This window comes from Gorilla gorilla, chromosome 1 (assembly GCF_029281585.2).
Source record: "Gorilla gorilla gorilla isolate KB3781 chromosome 1, NHGRI_mGorGor1-v2.1_pri, whole genome shotgun sequence".
NCBI lineage: Eukaryota > Metazoa > Chordata > Mammalia > Primates > Hominidae > Gorilla > Gorilla gorilla.
Window position 1 is genome coordinate 38602339 of NC_073224.2, and position 26996 is coordinate 38629334.

Genomic DNA, 26996 nt, shown 5'->3' on the forward strand with positions numbered 1-26996 from the left:
CCTAGTTCTCTGAAGCTATTGCAGTATATTTTTAGGTTTTCTTCCGCTCCCTGCATTGCATCTATTTCATACAATTTCAACTCTTTGTTTTGGTCCTTCTTTTATAGAAGTTGGCCTGAAAGGTTTGCTGATCCTTGGCTATCTGTTCATATTTATAAGCAGCACCAAAGTTGATCAGAGGCCCTTAAGTAAATGAGCTTCACTGGCAAGGACGAGTGTCAACATCTCTGTCTTCTCTTGGCCATGGCAATTTTCCCACAGAGGAATCTTAGTTTCTTGCTGGGCTCTACAGGTCTGGCTGCCAGTGTCTAGGAGCTGAGCAAGGGAAAGAAACCAAGTTGGCCAACTTTCACCTAATCCCTCTTTTCATTTGGCACCTCACCCACATCCTCACAGCTGTGAATTTATAATACAAACTGATAATGTTTTCCATTACACGTTCCAGTAATAGTCTAGAAAAAGGCCAGTTAAACAGCCAAAGTTAACAGGACAATTTCACTCAACTTATGAAGTATAAAGTTGGCCTGAGGGTATTTTATTGTGCCTCTGAAGATTAAATCAAGTTTTAAAAAATGATTTTTATATAAATAACCACATGAAATAAATTTTGGAAATATAATTTCTACTGGGAACCAAATTTCACACTAGACTGTGCTATACATCCTTCCCGTTTGCTAGCCTACACAACCAGATCCAGCCATGCACTACTGTCAGCTGAGAGAAAGTGAAAACCAGTACTAAGTGTCTATATAAATATTTAGTAGATATTTTAGAGTTTTGTAGTATCTTTTTCCAAGTATGGTTTAACCACAGGCAAAAACAGATTGTACGGGATATATGTCAAAGAAAAATGACAAATACCTTTTTTATAATTGTATATAAGGCCCTTACAAGGTGGACACAACCTCATCTAACTATACCACTGGTCCTGGAGGGGGAAGGAGGAAGCGTACTCACATTGCACGTGTGTTTGCATCGCCTTGCCTTTACACACCTACTCTTTCTTCCTGGAATGCTTTTCCCTTCTATGACTGGAAACTCCTACTTTATTGCCTCTTTAGGCACAGCTCAAAGAGCACCTCCTCCGTGAACCTCCCACCAACTCCCAAAAAACACAGAAAATCCTAGGCAGCAAGAAAAGAGTGTGTTATCTTAATCAACTCAACAACCTTCCTAGGTAATGTCTTCCCTAGCACCTGGGAAGTCTCTAAAAGGCCATTTACCAGCTAAACATCAGTAATTTCTCCTCCAAACCATGGGTTTAGAGTGGGGAAAAAATTAGGCAAAAGTGAAGAAAATTACTACATTAAAGGTCAAATATATACTTTCTGTCTTATACCCCAAAACCTGCATATAAATTAATTCAGTACCAGAAACTTCTTAACTTTTTATTAGAAATTTTATTGAGGTTTCTACTCTCAAATTAGCCCATAATGTTCACTGTGGAGGTAATACTCAAATGTAAAATAAACAAGTAGGAAGAAAATACAAAACACTGTGTGATTAAGTTACAGGAATTCAGAAAAGAAGAACATCAGTGTGCCTGGAGAAGAGTCTACAGAAAATGACAACGTAGAAAGAATATGAGAAGGACACGTCAGAAGAGGTGAATGCTACACACAAACACAGAGGGAAAGATGAGTATGGTGTACACAGAGACAGTCATGAGGGGGTGAAACACAAACATGGGGTGAGTTCCTAAATGCCAGGCCAAAGAAGTAAACTGATGTGAGGAGAGGCAGCCATAAGGAATGCTGAGCAGGGAGATGACAAGACAGGAGTGTCTGGACTCTTATTCAGGTTGGTAGATTAAGGAGTCCTGTAATCTTCTCCAAAATTCTACTAAAATTCCAGAATCATTAAAATGCATATAAATAAACCCATGACCAAGTAGAAAACTGAAGGTGGTGGTCATTAGTAGGGCAAATTTATCATGAGATTTCCGGAAGACAGAAAGGGTAGGAAAGAGTTATATGTTTAGAATTCTTCCTTAGTCTCCTAGAGACTAATATTCAACATCTCTACTTACATGTCCAGTAAAAATCTCAACCGAACATCCTCAAAATTCATCTCTGACATCCCCCAGCAAGACCTGCTCTACGCAGTCTTTCACAACTATTAATGGCAACTCCATCCTTCCCACTAGCTTAGCCTAAAAACCTCAACCCCTCTCCTTCCCTCATACCCCACCATACAATCCACCAAGACATATAAGGATCTGACTTCTCAACAACCACTTCTATTACCTGGGGGAAGCCACCATTATCTCCTGCCTAGTTCACTGCAACAGCCTCTTAACTGGCTTTCTTGTTGAGCTGCTGTCACAACACTGTACCTGCCTCAAGTCGTCTCTCAATAGTGTAGGCTCAACAGAGCAGACTGACTGATTCTGCTAAAATTTTAAGTCAGATCATGCCTATGTTCAAAACTGTACAATGGTTCTCCTTTCTCTCAGAGTAAAGGTTAAATTCTTCACAGTAGCCTGCAAGGTCCTGCATGATCTGACCTCTACTCCTAATACTCTCTTGTGCTCCAGCCTCCACGGCCTCGTTTTCCCTTGTACACACAAGCACCATCCTTCCTTAAGGCCTCTGCACAGAATGCACTTACATAGGTATCTGCTTGGTTAATTCCTTCTTTTCATCTCAATGAGATCTACCCTGACCACTCTATTTAAACTCACAAGTACTGAGACTGATAAGTAATGGACAGAAAAATAAAATAAAATTACAACCAGCACTTCCCTCTGCCCCTTCACAACATATAATCCTCCTTACTCTGTTGCATTTTTCCCCATAGCACTTACCATCTTCTACTATATCATGTCATGTTTATTGTCTGATGAGTTTCAGGCTTTTTGTTCCCTCCACTCTCCCCACCCTTCCCAATATAACTTAAGTACTTAGAATAAAAAATGCCTGTGACATAAATAAATGGAGCAGTGGAGGCATCCATAACCTGGAACACATACTGAAGACGGTCAAAGCAGACATAGGAAGAGGAATCTGGGAAAGATCTAACCTGAGGTCAGCAGGTAGAGAGAACGGGAATGATCAGTGCCACAATAATCAAGCTGATTAATAAGTATATACACTGTCTGAAGAACAGCTGTACCAGCTCCTCCCCTGTCCTCCCCAACCCCAGCCCAATGGATGGAATGGCATTTACCACAGAAGACTGTTCTCTAAAGAAACTGAACAAGCTGCCTCAGATGAGTTGGGGCTTCCAGTGGAACTTTAAGTAGCTCAGCGTTTGTGCGGTTCTGAGGCCTGCCTGCTCGCCATCCTGGTACTCCAAAGGTTAGCCTGTCAGCCTACGTACTCTGCCCACTTTCAGAGAACTCCTAGTCATGGAAGAATGCTGCCCAGTAGAGAATGATTTTGTATTCTACTACTAAACCCTATAGTAATATCTGAAGATCAATGTGTTACAGAAACAGCCAACAGTATTTCAACTTTTTAGTTAAATTTGTCACATGAAAATCATAGTACTCACAGATCACTTTATAATTACAAAAGACTTCTTGAACCATAAGAAGATTTTGAATTCTGTTAAGTGTATTTACAATATTTTAAACATATCTTAAGTATAATTTTTACAAAAAAAAAACACGTATGAAATTTTATAACATCTCATGTCCAGCATAACAAGTATCTGGTAACTTACTAATGATAGTCACAAAACTTACTAATATAAGAATAAAAGTTGTGACTCTTAAACAGCCGATAAGACATAATCTACTTTAAACACAGGATGTTCAGTTTTGTCTTCTGAAGCATAAAGAAAAAGTACAAACAATAACTTGAAAATTTACCTTCTTTGAATTTCCAATTCTTCTTGGGATGGGCCATTTTGAACTTGAGCAGGCAGTTGTGAGTTTTGTCTAGGCAATGTTGGCCCTACAGAGGGAGAAAACATTACAGATGAACATTATCTTCATATCTAGCTGGATAGAGGAGATAAAATCATGAGAATAACATAAAACCATCACATATTTACAAACGTGTCTTCTTTTTGTCTAGCAAAATAAAATATAAGCTTTACATAACACAGAGCAAATGAAAGACTGCAACATAATACTGTCATCATCTCCAGAAGGCTTACTTGAAACAAATGGAAAACATCAACAATAAGGAAAAAGAAACATTTATATATGAAGAGCTTGAGTAAAACAAGTGTTCGATGAGCATCTGAAGAGGCACCTAAGCTTGACATTTTCTAAGACAATGAGACATTCTCTTTGGGGTAATTATTCATGAAGTGGAGAGGGAGAACTTAAATGAAAAATCAGAATTCAAAAACTCACCTAAATAGAACACTGGAAATGAAAAACAGGAGAGAGAGAGAGCATGAGAACCTTATTACTAACTCCAGTATGCTAAAGCATTTATCAAATTTGCCCAATTTAAGCTGCCATTTTTGTCTAATAGCCTAGCATTTCCAGCACTGGTGAAAACAAACATTTGCTAAACTTCCATATAGTAATTAACCTACTGAACTGAATTTTTAATGTAACAGGTAATTTTAAGTTTTCATTTAGGGTAAGAAGAAAAAAAAAGTTGCATTCATACAACATGGTTCTGTCATGAGACACTAATGACCATCCATTCCCACATACCATGTACAATGCAGACCTGTTTTTTGCATCTTAGATAGAATGCCACTGAATTATGGGACATCTTAATGTCATTGGATATAAAAATCAAATCTGTCACAAAATGAGATAAATACTGGACCTAATATATAATACCTAGGGTTAAAATAGAACAATCTTAAAGTCTAATCCAGTAAACAAGAAAGTAAAGAAACAGTAGTTATCTTCCACTCTTGGAGAAGAATATATGAGTAATGACATACTACATATATTTGTGAATTCTAGTGTACCAGCAAATGCTCCTAACAGATATTCTGAAAGATTTGTAGACAACTTATTTAAAAGTTACGAAATAAATGCTTCTGTGTACTAAACTCTTGTAATCTATGGGCTAATCGTGCAAAGTATTTTATACTAGTGGAGTAGATTTCACAACCGGAAGTAAAGATTTATTAGGATGTAATGCAGTACTGGTGTATCCCAAGTGTGGAAAAACAGAATTAATTTGATCTGAACTTACCTAACTTTTTTTCTCACCTCTTTACAAATGTTTTTAGATTAATCACTTTATTTGTCCTCTAAAGACAAATTGATGACAACTGCAGTGATATATTTCATTCGATTTCCTAAGAGTCTACTATTTTGAGAACCAAATAAGTATTAAAAAAAAATTAATCCCATGTAATCAATAACAAAAAAAAAACCAAAACTTTTGAAATTAAATACACACGTAAATGTTTGTATAAATGAAAATACATGATTGCTATCTAGTAAACAGACTAGAATTCTTTTCTTGGGAAATTAAAATAATGATGTAAAAACAGACTCTCCTATTAGGCTATACACAAATGTTTAATACTTTACAGAGAAAAGACCTCTCTTCTGGGGACACACAAGTGTGGGGAGGGGCAGGTAAATCTGAGGTAGCATGAAATTATTTAGGGAATGTACTTTATATATCCAAAGTACTAAATGTGAGCATTTAGCATGGGCAACTCACAAGACCATTATGTTTTAACTATTTTTTAAAATAATGTTTACTTGAGTATTTAAGTTGAAAGCCTCAGGCTGCTTAAATAATGAAACAGCTGAATGTGAGTAGGTTAGACCTGTTTGGCATCTACCTCAAAGAAGAATGCAATTATACCAGTCACACACCTAGGACAGGTGTTATATATCAAAGGTAATATTAATGGATTAAATTTGCCAATTAAAATCTCAGTTTTAATTCAAATATATAGATTCAAAAAAGACGTCAAAATTTCAACTCAATCCTATTTATTTTATTTAACAGGTTTTTAAAAAACTAACACAAGTTTAATGTAACTCACAAAAGCTGAGAAAAGAAAATCTTTTAGCAATTTACAGAACCTGCTTTGGAATATTTTTTTAAAGCTTTTTAAAAGCTTACTAAGCAAATCTGTTCAGAAAGGAGATTTTTAAAATGTGGGTAATATTTTGTGGCTGTTATCATAATTATAAAAAAAATTTACTACAGTTTATTCCTGCAGCTGAGATGAAAAGCTTCAAGGAAGATCCTTTTAAAATGGGGAGAATTTTGATCCTAGAACAACTCTTAACAATTCTTTTCTACACGGTTCTTTGTGATGATAATGGATTTTTGGGCTTTTTGTCTTTCCAGACATCCTTTAAATGGGGTGTGTGTGTGTCTGTCCGTGCACGGAATCACTCCCCTTGGCACTTTTTCACAACTACATTTAATCTGGTTGTTCTGTTTGTTTCTTCTTCAAATTGTCAGGTTGCAGTAACTAGCACATTGAAATTTATGTGCATTTAAAAATTAATACAAACATACTATAAACATTAAAAGTTCCAGGTAAATATAAATTTAAGGTACACAATTACATTTTTCCTTCTTGTCAGACATTCTAATGGGCTATAAAATTGGTAAGTAATACCAAAGGCACCCCACATGACATGAAGCAGCAACTAGGATCAGGCAAAGTCTGTCAGCTGCCGCTGTATGTTCAGGAATATAAACATTACTTTACACAGGTCACATTCCTAAATGAGTGTGTTCTCATAAAATGCAAAATAGGTACTTTCATAACCATTTCAGTGGGAAAATGACAATATTTTATGAGCATCATGTGGTGGTTAACAGCCCTTTGGGGAGGGGAAAAAGAGGGAAGAACAACCAAGGTTAAGAAACTAGTGAACCTGCTTTGCTCTTTCTATGTTATCATAAAGAATAGCAGCTGTTTGAGAGTTTGTTCTCTCTCTCACAGCCAAAGATAGTGGCTGATCTTAATTTGTCCTGGCTACGAGAAGAAGGTATATAGCAAAGTCTGTGAGTTACTGTTTGTAACAGAGAAATGTGGCAATGTCACTGATACAGTACCCTATAAACGATTAAAATCAGATCAGGAGACTCTATAATAGGAACTGTATGTCAGTCTTGCCTTCAATATTGAGTTTTGGTTAAAGCACATTCCACTTACTGTCACATTTTAATTTTCACAAATCTATTTTCACAATTAGCCACAGACTATTTAAAAACACAGGACTAAAAGACAAATCGGTGTTATTATATACACAATACAATCAAGTTTAAACTTAGCAATGTGGTAATTATATTGTTTGCACACAGTTAAATTAACGGTAATAATGGGGGGAAATCTGCTTTTTAACACATTATTTTACAGCTTTAAAGATTCACCTTCACTTAGGTCAAATCAATATTTTCTCTGCAATTGGGTAAAGTATCCATTATTCTGCGTATGGACCTCAACATATTAAATAGAAAGGTATACAACATTGGATGGGTTTTCAAAATGAGCTAAAGAGAGTCCTAGTAACACAAATATCGATAATCACTCATGACTAGTTCAAAAGATAGCCCGGAAAAACCCCCAGGAGGAGGCAGAAAAATGAGGAGAAAAAGTTACTGATTACACACTTAATCTGCAGTGTTTCATTGTGGGATCTGGGAGGGAGAGGAGGGATTTATGAACAGCCACACAATAGGCTCACTGCTGTAACTGTGTCCTCTGGAACAATCCTAAAATATAACTTTAAGTGACTAACAAATACATTAGCCTTTTCTTTTGTTTCCTTTTTTCTTTTTTTTTATTTTAAAGAAATTTGCAACACGTACTTCTTTGCCTAAACCAGAAAGTACATACATTTTAAACTAATTCTCTTCATAGGTAAAAAAAAAAACAGTATCATTAGTATTGAGGAGTCACATTAAAAATTCTGAGTCACATAAAGTACATACACAGAGCTGAACACTTTATGTAAAATTGGAGCAATACTGTATATCATTTAATAACTTTATCTCTCTCACAAAATAATCTGGCTAGCAAGGTACACATGAATCAAAAAGGCATATATGAGGTTTCTTTTCAAAGCTCAAGTAATTAAAAGTAACTCTTTGGAACTTGGGTTTTTAAAACAAAGTTTCAGAAACAAATGGAAATAAAAAGAATTTAGACAAGGATATGTATCTATCTGTGTTTATAGATAGATACGTATCCTTAGATATATATCTTATTATCTCTAATTCGGGGTGGCTAAGTGACATACCTGGTTTGTCCATGCAAACAATACATATATGTGCACACATGTGTATATGAGAGTGAGAGTGAAAGAAAACACTCAATAAGCCTAAATTCACTCTTAAGTCACAGATTTCTAACCTACTGAACAAAGGAGGCTGTCAATCAGAAATCAACCTATTAAAGCAAGTAATAGCTTACATCTGCCTCACAACATGCACACCTAAAATTAATTCAAGTTAAGCAAAAGTTTCCTTTGCACAAGGCACATTTACGTTCCTCAAATCATATTAAGATGGACATAAATTTTTTCCTTAAATTCTAAATCAAAAATTTGCTCCCAAACAAAATAATTAAAAACAAAAAAGTACAAACAAACAAAAACCCCTCTCATTTGTGTTGGAAGAGGTGGACAAGAAGTGTTTTAAGATCCTAATTCTAACTAATTCTAATCCTCGCTAACAAGCCAACTCAAAGCTGACCAAATCACCTACATGAACCACAACAAATATCACAACATAAAAACAATAGTTTGCTATATATCCCAAATATCACAAACCAGACTATGGCCTAAGAAAACAAAAGTTATGGAAATGCGCAAGTAGCATGTACCACAGCTTGAAAAAGTAATGTAAACATAATGTTGCTTACCACAGAAAATACATCGCAAATTAGTGCTGTCCTGGGTAGCAGTAACCTTGCTCTGGGCTGCAACAGACACCTTGGTGTTAGAAGCTTCGAAGGACAACGGGGCCATCTGAAGAACTTCACATAAACTAAAAGGTGCTTTGAAATGTTCAAAATGTATTTATACATACGTCCTATCTAGATCCTCATCCTGGAAGCTCTGTAATTTAATAAAAACGCATCCTCTTTAACATAGGCTCTTAAAAAAATTTATGCAATCTTTTTTTGTGGAAAAACTCTGTAAGCAGCCATAGATCAAATGATGCACTTATAACTTAGTTATTTCCTAAGTTATATGGTCAAAGAGTGCAACCAGCATTTTAGGGTTATATATTTTTAAAGTCAATGAAGATAAGGTAGAGGAAGCCAAGATCTGTGGCTACTAGTGTTAATTTCACAAGATCTATATTCTCATTTAGGAGAATTGAATCCGAAAAAAATTTAGGCTTGGAAGTGCTTAAGATGAACTCATTCCTACTAGTTGGAAAGAGACCAAAGCCATTATAAACGGCACACTGCAATAAAGAGTTTTATATTCATTGATACAAAATAAGAATATCTTTGGTTTGCTAAAAATCAGCTATTCATTTTTTACCAAGCCACATGTTACTATTTTTTTCTCAATATATATATACATACTTGACAAAATGTCTTATTAAAAATGTGTGGCCAGATCAAACAGCCATTTAGGCTATTTACATTAAATTTTAGCTTAAGTGTCAATGAAGTAAATTCTCTTTAGGAGAAAAAACTCAATGAGAAGGTGATGATCTATGAAAAGGGGAAGGGTTTATATGAAATCAAAGTGACACTCAAAATTGAGATGAGACAAACAAAAGTAAATTTTTTTTTTACTATTACTTTAGTGACATCCAAAACTTTACATCAATAATTTTCTGTAAAATCCTGAAGAAATTATTTTCAGCATGGGAAAGATTTTCTTTTTCCGTTGGTATTAACCAAGAAACAATTAGTGGTTAAAATGCACTGGGGCTTAGGAAAGCCCACATAAAGGCAAACAAGACAGTGTTTTAGATCTCCCCTAAGACTGTATTATTTAAAACATACAACTCATGCTAACTAGAAGTTTTAGAAAAATCAGAACCAAACCAATTTATATTTAAATAACACACATCTAAAAATGGTAATGTCTTAAATAAGAGAATTTTTCATCATTTTTAGAAATTATTTAACATAATCCAATTAAGTCTTGCTTTGAAAATATTACATACACTGTATTTTTTTTTTGCAAACACAAAATAAGATAAATGTCACCTTTGCTAAGTACTTCCAACCACCCAATCTATTAAAGTTGCATGCACAATATTTATTTACAGTAATGACATAAGATATAGAAAGACCACAGGCGTACATATAAAATGTCTACCAAGCTAATGAGATCATTCCACAGGAGATAAACAATTTAGAATATTTTCAATAATTATAAGTTTAAACTGTTTTTTAAAAATCTGTCTTACCGACGTTTGCAAATGGCTACTTCTATAAAACCTTTATTAAAGAAACATGCCTAGTCTTCAGGTTTTACCCTTCAGGTCCTTTATTCCATATTTAAAGAGAAAAAAAAACCCATAAGGACAATTTTTAAAACTTACAAGAAAAACCTGAGAAATTATCTCTTCTTTGACAGCAAAGAAACTGCCACATCCCATTACCAATCATGTTGGCAAAAAGTCATCTGACAAGTGTCAGAATGCAGGTAAACCATTATTGCTGCGTAAGACAAAACATTTCCAATAAAAAATTCCCAGTCTTTCTCACAGTTTAAACTATTAACATTCTTCACTTGGTATCTTTAAGCATCTTCTTTCCACTGACTTTAATTTCATACTATCATGTAAAATATTGATCTAAATTCTGATAGGTTGCTTAAATTCTACTGCAGTTTGCATTTCCTGAAGATGCTAAATTATTCATTCCATCATATGGATAAGCCTAACAGAACTTCCTGCTTAATACTGATACCATTAACTCTTTCTTCATTCAGTCAGGGCAACAGAGCAGAATAAGGGAAAGAACACTTATTGTCCAGGTTGAGTAAATTCAGTAATACGATGTTTTCAGCATACTTTTTAACACTAGCACTGATGTTACATAAACCTTACATTTTAACTATGAAAGGACATTTCTCTTTAAGTTAGGCATATTGACTTTTTTTTTTTTCATGGCTGTCCCTTTATCGCTAATGCAGTTGTCAAACAGCCATCCTTCAGGCTTACCCCTGCCTTTAACATACTTTACCATTAGGCGTTTTGTACAAGCAGGGAAATGTAGAAACACTGGGTAAGTTAGCAGTAGTGGAAAACGACAGGCTGTTTAGATTTGATTGGCATGACTGTATTTTATTACTGTATATAATTACTACAGTAGACTCTGCATTCATGATTTTCACAACCAGCAGTTTCTCCTATTAGCAATTAGTCCCAAGGCAATTGATAATGTGGATATGACCCATCTCAGCATTGTTTCTTACAATTAAATGAGACGTTTGCTTAAAGACTGGCCTGAATCTGATTTGCATTCTCTGGAAGGCTGGTCAGTTGACTGGGTGAGTGAGCACAACATCAGCATCTAAATTAGTGGTGTTCACACTTCGGACCATCAGTAATGCCCCCAGGTATTTCTCTCATGATTGCGAAGTTCTACGCAATACATTTTTGAGACAGAATGAAAGCAAATGTGTTTACGTTTGCTCAAAGGTATCTAGAATAGAAGGGAGGCAGATACTGCAGTGGTACAGTTGCTGCATTAAAAAAAAAAGTTACCACATTGCAGGGCACTGTGCTAGGAGGCATAAGGATTACAAACAGTAAATTTTATTCAAAGCAATGCATTTTTAAAGTGGCATTTTGAAACATTTTCAAAAATATTATTTCAAATTTTGTTTTAAAATGTGATAAAAAAACTTTTCTCTATCTCAGGAAATGGAGCATCGTGCATATATAGCTACACATGAAAATGTACCATCATAAACATCTCCCCCCCCCTTTTTTTTACTCAACCTTAAGGCAAAACTGTATATATGATTGGGTTTTTTTTGCCATCCTTTATTTCTTGCAATCCTCTCCCAACTTATGACCCGAATGCATTTTATTCCCTTCTAAGCCAATATGAAAATCACTTCTATCAGTTGATAACTTGCTGAAAAATTATTTGTCTGCACTGGCAATAGTCTTAATATGTTCCTCAGTCCACCATGTTTTGTAAGCCATTTATTTTTAGTCGTGAAATGAATGACCCTGCCTCTAGCTAAAGACACTTGAAGAGGCAACTGGAAGTTGAGAGGCCTATCATTTACCAATCCTGTCATACCCTAATGCCTCCAAAGGCAAGAGTAACCTGTGTCCTCAGGTTCATTGCTCTGCTTCCTCTTCCTGAACACAGATCAAGACTTGCCCATCAAATGCCCTCCTACCATTTGTTACTAAGGGCATTATTGAGTATATGCTCAGAGAAACCACCACATTCTGGTAGAATGCTACTTTAACACAATTAGCATCTATCAGAGTGTTGGTTGACTCTTTAATCAGCGCTCTTATCTATTCAGTTACACAAACCAGAAACCCACTACCTTTTCTTTTACTCCTATTTAACCAATTTTCAAGTCCTGTTAATGCAACCTCCTAATTTCTCTCTCCAAACTCTCTCCATTGCCACTGTTCTTGTTCCATGATCCCTTGCTTAGTCATGTTCAGGGTGGGGCAACAAGTATCCCAGAAGCTTAACATACATCAGTTGGGGCAGGGAAGAAAATAGTAGCACTTCCATTCATTAATTTTTCTCATCCATTTTACTGTTTTTTAATGTCTTATAATGTACTCAACTTGTCAACAACAAAGTACCTATATATAAATGATAAACACACCTGTATGAGGGGATAAGCTCAAAAACTGAGAGACCACCAACCTAGACAATTACATTAGCATCATCTAATTAAGTTGCCCATTCCAATCATGGTATCTGTCCCCTTCCCCACAGTAGCCAGTGATACTTTAATAATTAACCAGATCAAATCATTGCTCTTAGTAAAAGCTCAATTGCTGCCCACTGCTCTTAAGATAAATACCAAAATCCAGTGCTTGCCCCCCATGATGTGATTGCCACGTATCTCATCCAATTCCTACTCTATTGCTCTCTAGGCTCTAGGTACACCGGTCTCTCAATTTCTCAAATATGCTGTATCACCTTTCCTCTGCAGAGCCTTTCTGAAACATGCATGTGCCTTCTACTTCTAATATTATTCTCTTGCTCAACTGGCGTGCCTCTTTTTGTACCAACTAGAACTTTCTGGCAGTCAACACTCAGAGTTACTATTAGCCCTCAGAAAACTAAAATAATTAGTTCTTCTTTCACTTGGAATCTCACTTCCTACTTCAGGTTTTATTGTATATGCTTTTTTCTGATTAGCCGCTTCAAGAGATTTGAAAGGAGAGAAGTATAAATATAAAATTAGATAATATCAGATTTCCTAGGAAATATGAGAAATCTGTCTAAAGACTCTCGGAAGAAAAGTTTTAGAATGATATTAAAATTAAACAAAAAGGTTCAAACTTATATTTGGGTGCAAAAGAAAGAGGGTTTGTTTTCGTTTCTTTCACTCTGGATGCGAGTGGGCAACAGAGAGAAAATAAACCTGGAATAGCCTAAAAGCTGGAAGTTTCAGGGGAAAATGATAAAGGCACCCAATTCCATAGCGTTCAAGATAAGAGGATACCTCACATCATTTTAAGGAAACACAATTTCACTCTCTTATCCACATGTAAAAAACTGAATCTCCTTTAACCAAGATAGGTGTTTTTATTCTTTATAAGTAATTTAAAAATACTTTCAAAGACCATGTCTGTTTTCTCCCACTTTTATAGGAGAAAAAAAGAATTAAGAGAAATACAAAGGCATGAGGTTTCTGATAACTACAGTAACATACTTAGGGGTGGGGAAAAAATGAAGGCAGTGAAGGTAGGGCAATTCTGGGCAAGAAAACTGAGCCTGGACCAAGAGAATAAACCTCAGACATTTCCACAATTTGGTCAATAATTCATCCCTGTTTACATTCAATCTGGCACTGAAAATGCTACACAGTTCTCCTTTACATAATTTACCAAGTTTTAAAACGTTTATTTAAAAAAAAAAAACTAAAGAATCTGAGGAAGGCTTCTTGCTTTGATTTTAATCTTTGCTTTAAAAATTCTTAAGATTTAGCCATTACTTTTCACTATACACCACACTCACACAATTAAAATAAGAGCCAGTAACTAAAACTAAGAAAGCATGCCTAGATACATAAATACATGTTTTTAAACTAAGATTTGCTTTTCAAAATGCCATGCATGATAAATGCTACAAGATGTATGAGCCCTGAAAACAGTACACTAATTGAAAGCCAGTCACAAAAAAAAACCCACATATTTTATGATTCCATTTATATAAAACGTCAAGAACTGGCAAATCTTCAGTGATAGAAATTATGTTAGTAGTTGCCAGATGCTGGGAGGTATGGAGGAATTGGGGTAAAGGGACAATGACTTAAGGGTAGAGGGTTTCTTTCTGGTGTGGTTAAAAATGTTCTAAAATTGGCCGGGCACGGTGGCTCATGCCTGTAATCCCAGCACTTTGGGAGGCCAAGGTGTGCGGATCACGCGGTCAGGAGATCAAGACCATCCTGGCTAACACGGTGAAACTCCGTCTCTACTAAAAATACAAAAAATTAGCCAGGCGTGGTGGCATGTGCCTGTAATCCCAGCTACTCAGGAGGCTGAGGCAGGAGAATTGCTTGAACCTGGGAGGCAGAGGTTGCAGTGAGCCAAGATCGCGCCACTGTACTCCAGCCCGGGCGACAGAGTGAGACTCAGTCTCAAAAACAAAAAAAAAAAAACCAAAATGTTCTAAAATTGTGGCAAAGGTTGCACAACCCTGTGAATATACTAAAACCACTGAATTGTACCCTTTAAATGGGTAAACCGTATGGTATGTGAAGTAAAGCTCAATAAAGCTGTTACGGAAAATAACAAGTGCCATGCTGTGCATCTGTTCTTCATCTCACAATTGTTTATAACACAAAGTTTAAAAATATCCCAATGCCTACTGCTTTTTCCATTTTGAAAAGTATTAGAGGTGATTGGTGGAATTTTCGGTATTTTTATTTTCTTCTTCATGCTTCCTATACTGCTTAAATTTTTATAAATAGCACACGACTTTATCATCAGAAGAAAAGAACTTATTCTCACTTGAAAAACAAAATGCTATGGAAATTTGACAGTTCTGTTAACAAGAGTGGTTCTAGATGGACAGAGCTCTAACTGGCTCTAGTTTGTTTTTTGTTTTGTTTTGAGGCAGGGTTCTTACTTTGATTGCCCAGACTGAAGTGCAATGGTGAGTTCCAGTGAAGTGGAACCTCAAACTCCCAGGCTCAAGTGACCCTCCCACCTCAGTCTCTTGAGTATCTGGGACTACAGGTGCATGCCACCACAACCAGCTAACTTTTTAATTTTTTGGAAGAGACAAGGCCTCACTATGTTGCCCAAACTGGTCTTAAAATCTTGACCTCAAGTGATCCTTTCACCTTGGCCTCCCGAACTGCTGGGATTACAGGCATGAGCCACTGCGCCTAGCCTAGCTCTAGTTTCTAACAAGAGAACTGGACATAAAGAATGAAGTGACTCTATGAATAACGCCAACATGACCCCAAATGTTTGGAAAGACTGCAAAGCCAGGACCTGAATACCCTTTCCAAACACCAGAGCTGGTTGAGAGAAGGCATACAGTGGCTGTTCTGCCATCACACTACTTTCCAGGAGGAATCAAACCCAAAGGCATTTTTTAGGTCATGACTCTCTCAGTACATATCCATTCAGGATGGTTCATCAAAAATCAGGACTGTCCTAGTTAAACAAAGACAGCTGTCTCCTTTTCCATGGGAATCCTATTGCCCTTGCCTTCTCTATCTCTCTGCGCGATAATTCCTGGTATTTCAAGAAGCTGCTTACCAAGAAGCAACCTCTATCTAAAACAACACACGACAGCTAATATTTAAATGACAAAATTGTCCACATTTACTTTTTGAAATTCAAAAATATGTAAAATTCTATTAAAATAGTTTGGTTGAATACATAAAAATTAAATAAACTGGGTTTGTCTCACATGGGATTTACTAAATAGAATTAAAGATGGCCAGGAGCAGTGGCTCATGCCTGTAATCCCAACACTTTGGGAGACTGAGGCAGGACATTGAGGCCAGGAGTTCAAGAGCAGCCTGAGCAACGTAGTAGCAAGGCCTCATCTCTACAAAAAAATTAAAAATGAGCTGGGTGTGGTGGCATGCACCTGTAGTCCCAGCTACTCAGGAGGCTGAGGCAGGAGGATCCTTTGAGTGCAGGAATTCGAGGTTACAGTGAGTTATGATAGCACCACTGCACTCCAGACTGGGCAACAGAGCAAGACTCTCTCTTAAAAAAAAAAAAAGTTCTGTACTTTATTCTAAGATTGATAGGAAGCCATTGCAGGGTTATTGCTGCATACTACAATAGTTATGCAAAAACCCACTCTACCATCTTCCTAGCAAGATAAGGCTAATTCCATTAGTTATCTGCAGAAGAGACTAGAGACACATTTCCTAGGCACCCATATCATTCATCCAGTCTTCAAAGTGGGACTGATTTCAAGGCTTGAGGAAAACTTTAAATCAATGGGAAACCAGTGAGTATTTCTGAATAAGAAAAGGTAATTCTCTTTGTTACAATATTACCACAGCAAAGAGCAGGATAATATTTGCAAAATAAACTCCTTCATAAAAAATGTATTTCTTCCTACATGAATGACAATGTAATAGCCAAATACTCTTGAAATTTTCCAGAACACAGAAGTCATTTGTTTTCTCATGTGAATCATTTCAGAAATTACAAAAGCTCACAGAAATAGCAGGTCTACCTTGTAAGAATTATTTTTGGTACCTTTACATGAGTAGCATTCTATATTTGTTTCCTAACTACCATTCTGCACCATTCATGTTACTTACACTGCCTTGTGGATATTTTTGACCATGACTTATACTCTCTACACAATTAACAGCCTCCTTAAGACCAAAAATTTTGAATTATTTGTTTCTCTCATCTCATGTAACATAGTACCTTAACAGGAATACAAATAATTCCAGTTAACTACAGCATTTCTTCTCTTAGATTAGAACAGCATCTACCCCTTAGGAATTTTTTATGTATTAATGAAATAATGTCACAATATTTTTCATATATGAAATACCAACTAACTTCAAAGATACTGCTATTCAACACCATCTTCAAAAGACTCCTTAGAATTTTTCTACCTTACCTAGATTATGAAAACAGGAATGTCCAATGTTAACTCAGAGGCAATGCCCCAAAATATGCACATGGGCGACCTGACAGGGCATCATCACGCTTCCAAATGCACGAAAGCACAGCCGAGATTAAGCTGTAAAAATCGTGGAACAGGTTTGGCTGCTGCTGTGTGTTGTGAATGGTCTCATCAGAGTGGAAGTGGTTCCTGCAATTCATCTCTTATCATCAGTGGAAAACAAGACAGACTATTAAAGCCTCTCTTTATTCTTGTTTTAAGAGGAAAACGTTCCACACAGAGGTATCAAAATTTTTGACTATTTAACATCCAGCAAAATGCTTCTTCAATTTATGAGCAATAAAGGATAAAAATTCATGAATAAAGATAAAGTAATTACATGCAAATTACTATCCTCATGTAGGAAAGCATGCAAATAATCACAGATGACATCCTCAGGTCATTGTAGCACCACTGAATAAAGATCAAGCCTATTGTAAAATAAGCCTGGAAGAACTGAAGTCACTAGCTGGACATGCATCAGACAATAAATTATAAGGTGCCTAACTGCCAGAGAAACAAGGAAGCAGAGAAAAGGGAATGAAAGGCAGACAGAATATAGTGTCTGTATGACAACAAACTCCAGGCTAAAATAACTTGCTATAAGACATGAAACCCATATTTATCACAAAAATAGTATCTGCCTCTTTTTAGCCATTTAATCATTCCCACCTTGGGGCAGGACAAGATGTCTTAAGTCCCACAACGTAAGACTAAAAGCTGTGCTCATGAAAAATGAGGCTTCATAAGCTAAAGCTGCTTTCCCAGACAGTTAGTGAACAAGAACTTAAAAGTCATAGAAGTTAATATATTAAAATGTATTTATTGTAATTTAGTATAAACAATTTATAAATCCACATATATGAATATGTAATTCAGATATAATTATGAAAAATCACAAAAAGAAAAATCACAAATGTACTGACTGAGACAGAGCTAGAAACAGCTAGTAACAACAGTTACTGCTATTAAATAGATGGTGGTTACAAAGCTAATTGCTGGGCAATTTTTATATATTAAGCATCAAAAAGGCCATCAGACCTACATTTTCCCTTTGATTGACAGATGATGACAGCAATTAGGAATAATTTTTGCCACTTCTGTGACTTGCAAAGTCCCACTTCTGGCCAGCCCTCCATAATGTCCTCATGGGGGAGGAGAGAAGATGAAATACAGAAAGGAAAAAGACAGGAAGAAAGAGTTCTCTGTCACAGGCAAAGCTAGGCATGTCCATCTACATTGAAGAGACAGAAAATATGGAATAATCAAGCCCATCTGACACACGGCCTTTAAGATTTTTTTGCTTTGCTAGGCTGTTTGGAAAAGATAAAAAGACTATAGAAATTCCATTCTTAGTCAACAGCTGTCCCTCCTAAGTTATGGCAGTAGTTTTCAAAGGTCTTGTTCCTAGGATCCACTTAAACTCCTAACAATTATTAAAGACCCTAAAGAGCTTTTGCTTATGTGGGTTACATCTATCATTATTTACTGTACTAAATAACTAAATTACATGTTTTAACTTTTAGGAATTCACTTTTAAAATAACTAAACAGCAGTTATATTTAAAATAACATTTTAATGAAAAATAACTATTTCTCAGAACAAAAAATATTTAAGTGATTAGAATGCCATGGTTTTACAAATCTCTTTAGCACTTAACACTAAATATTAAATAATAATCCAGACAGCTAGATTATTTCAATTGCTTTTGTATTCAGTGTGCTGTGGCATGCTGTTCTGGCTGAAGTATAATGAAGAAGATCCTTGAAACGGTCCAGAGGGGGACCCTCAAGAGTTGCCATGGACCACACTTTTTGAATCCCTGAGTTAGAGGTTTAAATTCAAGATTCCCAATTTTACACCTGATTTAGCCCAAAGGAAAATTAAAACATGGAGAACCAGCAAGTACATAGTAATTTAGGCCTTATTAGCTCTAATGATTAGGACATCTGTAAACCTTTTTTTTTTTTTTTTTAAGACACAGGGCCTCACTGTAGCCCAGGCTGGAGTGGTGCAGTGGCGTGATCATAGCTCACTGTAAACTCAAACTCCCAGGCTCAAGTGATCCTCCTGCCTCAGCCTCCCAAGAAGCTAGGGCTATAGATGTATGCCATCATGCCCACCTAATTTTTAATATATGTATTTTTAAAGACAGGCTCTCACTATGTTGCCCAGGCTGGTCTGAAACTCCTGGCCTCAAGAGATCTTCCCAAAGCACTGAGATTACAGGCCTGAGCCACCATGCCTGGCCCTAATGAGAATCAGCCTGGCCTGAGGTCTGTAAACTTTAAGAGGATAAGCTACTATCAAATATTCACTCAAATTTTCTTTTTAGTGACTATGAATTATTAGATATAATTTCAAGCATTAATCAACACAAATATTAGAAGATAAAGCTATAGTCATTTACTGGTCCCAATTCCAACCCAGAACTTCGAGGTTGTTCCTGTGTGTAAATGGGGGATCACAAAACAGAAGCATAAAGGGAGGGCAAGGAAAGAGAACAGAAGAGAAGCATCCTTCCAAGAGAGTCTGGCCCTAACACATCCATGGTAGGTAAAGAATACCTAAATACAGTCCTTGGGAGAACTGATATTAGTGACTCAAACAATTTTCCTTAGAGCTTAACGGTCTCACAACCCTGGTTGAAAAAGGCTAAGGAAGGGGCTGAAAATTGAGGCTTTGAGGTATAACAGGTAGGCCACAGGATCTGGAGGCCTAATTCAGTAGCTCCCAACCTTTTCAACAGCTAGAAACCCTTTTATACTGTAATTAACCCCCTTGAACTCAGTATTTAGAGTCAATCTGCCCAAAGAAACTGTATTTATCATTAATCTTAAGAAATTAATGAAGTTTCTTTTGCCACATTGTGAACTATTTAAAGCCAGAATTGTGTCTACGTACCTTTCTTTCTAAAACCTGGACTGAGGCTCACAGTGAAACTCAAACTGATGCTGAATTACATTTTCATTTTACCTGTTTCTCCCAAAGTACTGATTTTCTTCATATAGTAGAAATAATTTTAGGTGTCACACACATTATATTCAAACATATGATACTTTCCCGGAGACATCTATTATTTGTTGTTGTTGTTGTTGTTGTTGTTTTGTTTTTTTTTTGAGATGGAGTCTCACTCTGTCGCCCAGGCTGGAGTGCAGTGGTGCAATGTCGGCTCACTGCAACCTCCGCCTCCTGGATTCAAGTGATTCTCCTGCCTCAGCCTCTTGAGTAGCTGGGATTACAGGTGCGCGCCACCATGCCCAGCTTATTTTCGTATTTTTAGTAGAGATGGGGTTTCACCATGTTGGTCAGGCTGGTCTCGAACTCCTGACATCGTGATCCACCCGCCTCAGCCTCTCAAAGTGCTGGGATTACAGATGTGAGCCACTGCACCCGGCCAAGACCTCTATTATTAACATGTGAGAATAGGTAGCCAGAATTCTTTCTTAATGAAAAAGTTACCTAAGTGAAGTACAATCAGAACCACATTGGTTTCCTGTTTAAATTCACCTCATTCTACCACTGTTTGAATTTTCTTCTCTATTTCTGCCTCCACTCAGGAACTGAATGCTTGACTTACAGCCTCCAGTAGCTCCGTTTTCAAACCACAGCTAGCTTTCTGGAGTACAGCTTTACTCACATTATCACTCTTGCTTGAAAACTTACACTGAATCTCTATCACCCAAAAGTCTCAAACGCCCTTCTTGATCACCTACCTTTCTGAATTTATTCCCACCAGGCTAAACAATTCCCTGCTCTACAAACACAGCTCATTCTTCCCACTTTTTGTACAGGTATGCTATTCCTCAGGCCTGATATGTCTTTCCCCCTCATCTTCCCATGCCTACAGTATGTCCAACTTTCAAAATCCAGACCTGAAAGTCAGCTTGTCACTAATATGTTCCCGGCTGCTCCAGTGAGAAGGCGGCTCGTCCCCTTCACACACCCAATACAGTATGTTATCTGTCCTCAGACAGGGTTTCTCTTGTGTGTTATGGTTGTGCCTTACCTCCCCTGTAAGAGGAGAAAGAAGATCTGTGAGGACAAGACTTGTGTCTAATTTGCGCTGGCATACAGATGCACTCAAATGATGGATAAATTTATTTTTCTATAGAAAAAAAAAAAACACCCAAAAGATATGTCTTTACTGGGCAGTTAAGACAAAGCAGATGTTGGAGAAAATTTGAAAGCCTACTTTTTTTTTTCCTCTAAGTTAATCCACATAGAATTTTCATTTTCTTTTTTTTTTTTTTTTTGACATTAGCATTCAAAATAACATTTTCTAGTTTAATACTATGCCTTTGCCTTGTTTAATTCCCATGATATCCTGACATAAATATTCTCATGACTCACATTTTATAAATTAGGAAATAGCTTTAGAGAAAGCACCAGAGGGAGAGACAGAACTAGAGTCTTTTGACTCTAAACTCAAGTTCTTTCTACTAAATCACAATAAAGACCTTAACATTTTACTTAAAAACACAAAACTAAAAGTAAATTCAAATTTTCTCTTTCCTAATTTCTCACTCTAAACTGACTTCCCTCAAAGGTGTTTTTAAAAATGCTTTGAAGATCTTGAACTGAAGGCCAGACAAACGCAGTAAAAAGAAATGGCCTGAAGGCTCGAAAACCCAATCCCCTTTGTGCCTCCCTTTCTAGGTATGGACAGCCTGGGGAAATCCCAGCTCTCCATGTCAATCTTTCTAATTGGAAATTGGGAGTGACAACAGACATATTAACCTCACATTACTGTGATTCACAAAAGGGAGGACTGTGAGAGGTAAGTATGAGAAGAAAGTAGAGCACGCAGACGTACGAAAAGACTGTCCCCACCTACCCAATCCCCAAACCTGTTACTCACTTAATACTTAGTGAACAGATTTTTTTTTTTTTTTTGAGGCAGAGTTTTTACTCTTGTCACCCAGGCTGGAGTGCAGTGGCACGATCTCAGCTCACTGCAACCTCCGCCTCCCGGGTTCAAGCAATTCTCCTGCATCGGCCTCCCGAGTAACTGGGACTACAGGTGCCCGCCACCACGCCCAGCTAATTTTTGTGTTTTTAGTAGAGATGGGGTTTCACCATATCGGCCAGGCTGGTCTCGAACTCCTGGTCTCAAGTGATGCACCCGCCTCGGCCTCCCTAAGTGCTGGGATTACAGGTGTGTGCCACCGGCACCTGGCCAAACAGATAGGTTTTATAGGGTTCAAAATGTTAATTCTCCAATAAGATTAGTTGTTTCGGAAAGCTAAACTAAAAAACTTTGTCCAGGGTTATCTTTGGGATTCTTTTCAGGTCCAAATTTTTAAGATTTCATGAAAGCATTAATAAAGAACCGCAAATGCAGTATATCCAGAACCAAATGTGTTATCTACAGCACAGTATTTCCTCTTCCACCCTCTTCCACTCTGTCTCTGGTTAACAGGACCAAACTGGGGGTTTGGGGGCCCAAACTGACACACCTGGTCATCATTTTAAAACACTGTTCTCTCCTTCCCGGCCTGCCCATTACATCTTACTGACAAAGAGAAAAGAGGTTGAGTTCTAAGACCTCGGTACAAAAGCCACTAATGCCACTGTCTAGCTGTGGGTCCTCACATCACTACAGTAGTGACTTTCTGTAAGTGCCAATCTCATTTCTAAAACAAGGATAATACCACCAACCTTGTAGGGTTGTTATAAAGATGATTGGTTATGTATATGCCAGATTAAGACCAAGCACACAGAAGGTGACCAATAAATAGATCATTATTCCTGCCTCAGAATGGCTTTAATTTCTATGTGAGGACAAAGGTAGAAAGCTAGAACACTGTCGTGGCAGGTATAGCCAGCACTAAATGAAAGCTGGTCACCTCCTCTTCATTCTGCTCCTCTCCTCTCTCTACTTTGTCAGTTCAGGCCTCATCTTTCTCACCGGTATTATTACAACAGTGTCCTGAATTGATCTTCATGCTTGTAAACTTGCATGCTCACCACACTTGTCCTAAAGCACAAACTTGATCATATCAATCCTTTATTTAGCATCCTTCAATGACTCTTCACCACCTCCATGATAACATGCACACTCGTCAGCACTAGGCCCTTCCCAACCTTATCTCTTGGGATGCCCTGCTCCTGACCCCCACCACATAAATTCTCATGTCCAAGCCACATCATGGCATATTTGTTATTTCCCAATTGCTCCATGCTCTCATGCTTCCAAACCTATCTAGAATGTTCTATCACTGATGAGCCCTCCCCATTCTTCAAACATAGCTGAAACATCACCTTCTCTTCAAAGCTTTCCCTGACCCTAGAATTTTCTTTGGTATTCCGAAGGCCTTTCTTCACACTACATTCGCAAGCTGTATCCTAATTTTGCTGGCCTTGTTTCTGGCAGCTGTAGCCCGACTGTGACATCAGGCAAGGGACAGGCTTTATTTATCATTTTTGTATTATTCCCAGTGCCTAACACAGTTTATAAAAAATACGCTTTACTGAAAATATTTTTGTGATATAAGCTTAATATTGTTTGCATTAATATCAACAATCTGGAAAACTAAAAAACAAAACTGTCACTATAAAGTATTTCTAGAAACTACTGAGATTTTTTTAATCCTATTAATTCCAAACATAAAGAGATTTTCAAATGCTGTGATAAAACTCATACAAATGCACATACTGGAAGGTATGTCAGGCCAAATTATCATTAAAAAATGAAATCTCAATATTATAAAACCTCTAGAAAATTTCAACCATAAGGAAGGTATGACTTTTGACCATGTTCTCATGTTCAACAGATTAAAAAATAAAACCCAGCAAAAGTAGTCTTTTAGATAATGGTAAAATACTTATTTTGGGGTGTTCTTTTTGAAAAGGCATGCTTCATCTTAGCTGAGAACAAAAGCAGTGGGATAATCTTACTGGTTATGCATATAATTTTCTTTTTTTTTTGGATTTAAAAATTATTTCCTATTTTCAAATGATTTAAACCTTTTAAAAAAATAAAACAGTTGGGCAAATTTGCCTCCACCAATTATCACAAAAATTAACTTTGTAGTTTATATAATCCATAACTATTACCTATAAAAATCTATAAATGTACTGGATAAATAATAGAGAAATCAAAAATATCACTTTAGGTAATACACCCATTTAAAATTGAATCCATTTCCATGGAGAAAGGAAAAAATACACTGTAGCATTTGGTATAAAAGGAAGAACACTAATTCAGCTCTTTTTCAAAAATGTTAGAACATGTGATTTGTGTTTTTTTAACTTCCAAATATAACTCACTGTATTTAGCACCTTCTGTACTTTCCAGTATATTAGATAATTGCATACCAAGTTAAAAACAAAATAAAGGAAAACATTTCTGCCACCCACCATTTTCATTAAAAAAAGGAAACATTATACAAACACACAGAGCACCTTGTAAAGGTTGGTATGACTAGCCCCCCAGAAAGCTGTTTTTTATAAATTTAAAAAATTTGAGGACTTAGGGGACACGGGAGAAGAGGAAAGGAAAATTATGTGATTATTGGTTTTAGCACAAAACGTGAGCTAGTAATTTTCAAATTCAGTTCTAGAGAACCATGGAGGCATCTCAGTGGTTGCGGATCCGGAACCCTACATCAATCAGAGAAGCTCCATATTTTTTGTCCATTTATACACTGAACTACCAAAGATCTCATTTGCACAAAAATGTCCATAACTTTTTAAAGTCTGAAAATCACTGAGAAGGATTAGCCGATGACAACAGTGGATAATATTGATATTAGCACCTAATAAATAAAAATATAAACAGAAATGTTTAATATGGAAAAATGTTTTAACAAGTGGTAAAACATTAAGAAACAGGCAAGACTAATATTTGTAGTTGCTTTATCAATAAGTTTGTTCTGCTTCTCATCAGTTTTATCAGGTTACAGTTTGTAAAGGGAAGGGAGATGTAAGTTAAGCTTTTTCAACTTGGTTTTGGAAGAAAGACAGTAGATGATTTCAGCAGCCAATTGGCTGTGAACCCAAAGCAAAGATTTTTGGCAGGGTATGATCAAGCTGAGAGGTGACATTATTGGGTATGTTTGTTTAGATAAAGGGGAGGTGGCCCATATAATGTTGGGGTAGAGTACATACCTTTTCTACACTGGAGAATCTGCGTAAGAAATTGTATCTATTCCCAAGAACACTCCTGATTCTTTTTTTTTTTTTGAGACAGAGTCCTGCTCAGTCACTCAGGCTGGAGAGCAGTGGCACGATCTCAGCTCACTGCAAGCTCCGCCTCCCGGGTTCACACCATTCTCCTGCCTCAGCCTCCCGAGTAGCTGGGACTACAAGCGCCCGCCACCACGCCCGGCTAATTTTTTTGTATTTTTTAGTAGAGACAGGGTTTCACCATGTTAGCCAGGATGGTCTCAATCTCCTGACCTCGTGATCCACCCGCCTCAGCCTCCCAAAGTGCTGGGATTACAGGCGTGAGCCACCGTGCCCGGCCCTGATTCTTAACATCTTACTCTCTCCCATGCTTCTACTTCCACACTAATTAAGGCCATCAAAAATAAGAAATAGTACTTAACTACAGTAATTTATGAAAACAGTCATTTTCTAAGTAAATCAGACTATTTAGAACTTAGCCATTCTATACGGTTTTTTTCCCATGATGAAAAACTACAGAACTAAAAGCTTCCTTGCCAGTGACTGATCCACAATACCAGGAGGCAGCTGTGATGGACTCATTTCTTCCACCATTATCTCTCTTTCCTCAGCCCCTAGTATGAGTGGTTGAGATTGTGACTGAGAATAAAGTATCAAAATCATCTAACAAGTAGCCTTTTTCCCACACTAAAATGCTTGTGTAGCTTGTAAAATGATGGCCGATTTTCCTATTTGCCAAACTTTCTATAATGTGGAACACTGTTTCTTAATGCTTATTACCTTACAATAGAGAATGTAATTGAGTCTCTCCACATTAAGATTCATTAATTTGAAAAGATCAAGATTAAAAAAAAAGCTGTGCACGGTGGCTCATGCCTGTAATCCCAGCACTTTGGGAGGCCGAGGTGGGCAGATCACTTGAGGTCAGAAGTTTGAGACCAGCCTGGCCAATATGGTGAAACGCCATCTCTATTAAAAATACAAAAATTAGCTGGGTGTGGTGGTGCGCACCGGCAATCTCAGCTACTCGGGAGGCTACGGAGGGAGAATCACTCGAACCCGGGAGGCAGAGGTTGCAGTGAGCCAAGATCGCGTCACTGCACTCCAGCCTGGGCAACAGAGCTAGGCTCCGCCTCAATAAATAAATAAATAAATAAATAAATAAATAAATAAATCAGGAAAAAAAACCATTAATTAGCATTTGCATTTTGAAATCAAACCATATGACTACTCATTGAGAGAAACAATCCTCTCCATTTGGCTAAAAACTAAAAATCAAAAGTCAACGACAAGAGGAATGATAATTTTAACTACTTTTAAAAAAGGAACATTTAGTTCCCAATATAAGTTCCTAATATCAGTAACATTTAGTTTCTAATATCAACGGATACACTTTTGAAAGTTTAGAAATAAAAATAATGCTAGTTTGTTCTAAAACACGGGATAGTCAAATGTCTACTCTCCAAACTTTGGTACCTTAATTATTTATCACATAACTGACCTATCCAACAAGATATTAAGAAAAAAAAAATCACAATTCTAGCTTCTTCCCTATGGTAAAACTACGGTAAATGAAAAGCAATTCTATACCTATCTATGATACCATGCCAATAAAATACTGACACCTACAAGAGAAGTACAGAGACTTAGAGAAATGACCTACATACAAGACTATACAG

At 36.9% G+C, this 26996-nt stretch overlaps 1 protein-coding gene across 20 annotated transcripts in view; it reads right to left on the bottom strand.

The window, feature by feature from the left end:
• ENAH (ENAH actin regulator) overlaps positions 1–26996 on the bottom strand; it is a 159570-nt gene that overhangs the window by 33805 nt on the left and 98769 nt on the right. For 10 of the 20 annotated variants that reach the window (XM_055372050.2, XM_055372039.2, XM_055372036.2 and 7 more), the window contains 2 exons: positions 8767–8823; positions 3815–3899 (listed from right to left, as the gene is read on the bottom strand). In XM_055372050.2, coding sequence (XP_055228025.1) covers positions 3815–3899; positions 8767–8823 — 142 coding nt within the window. The remainder of the gene's footprint in view (positions 1–3814; positions 3900–8766; positions 8824–26996) is intronic. The other 10 variants (XM_055372062.2, XM_055372045.2, XM_055372042.2 and 7 more) reach the window with 1 other exon arrangement.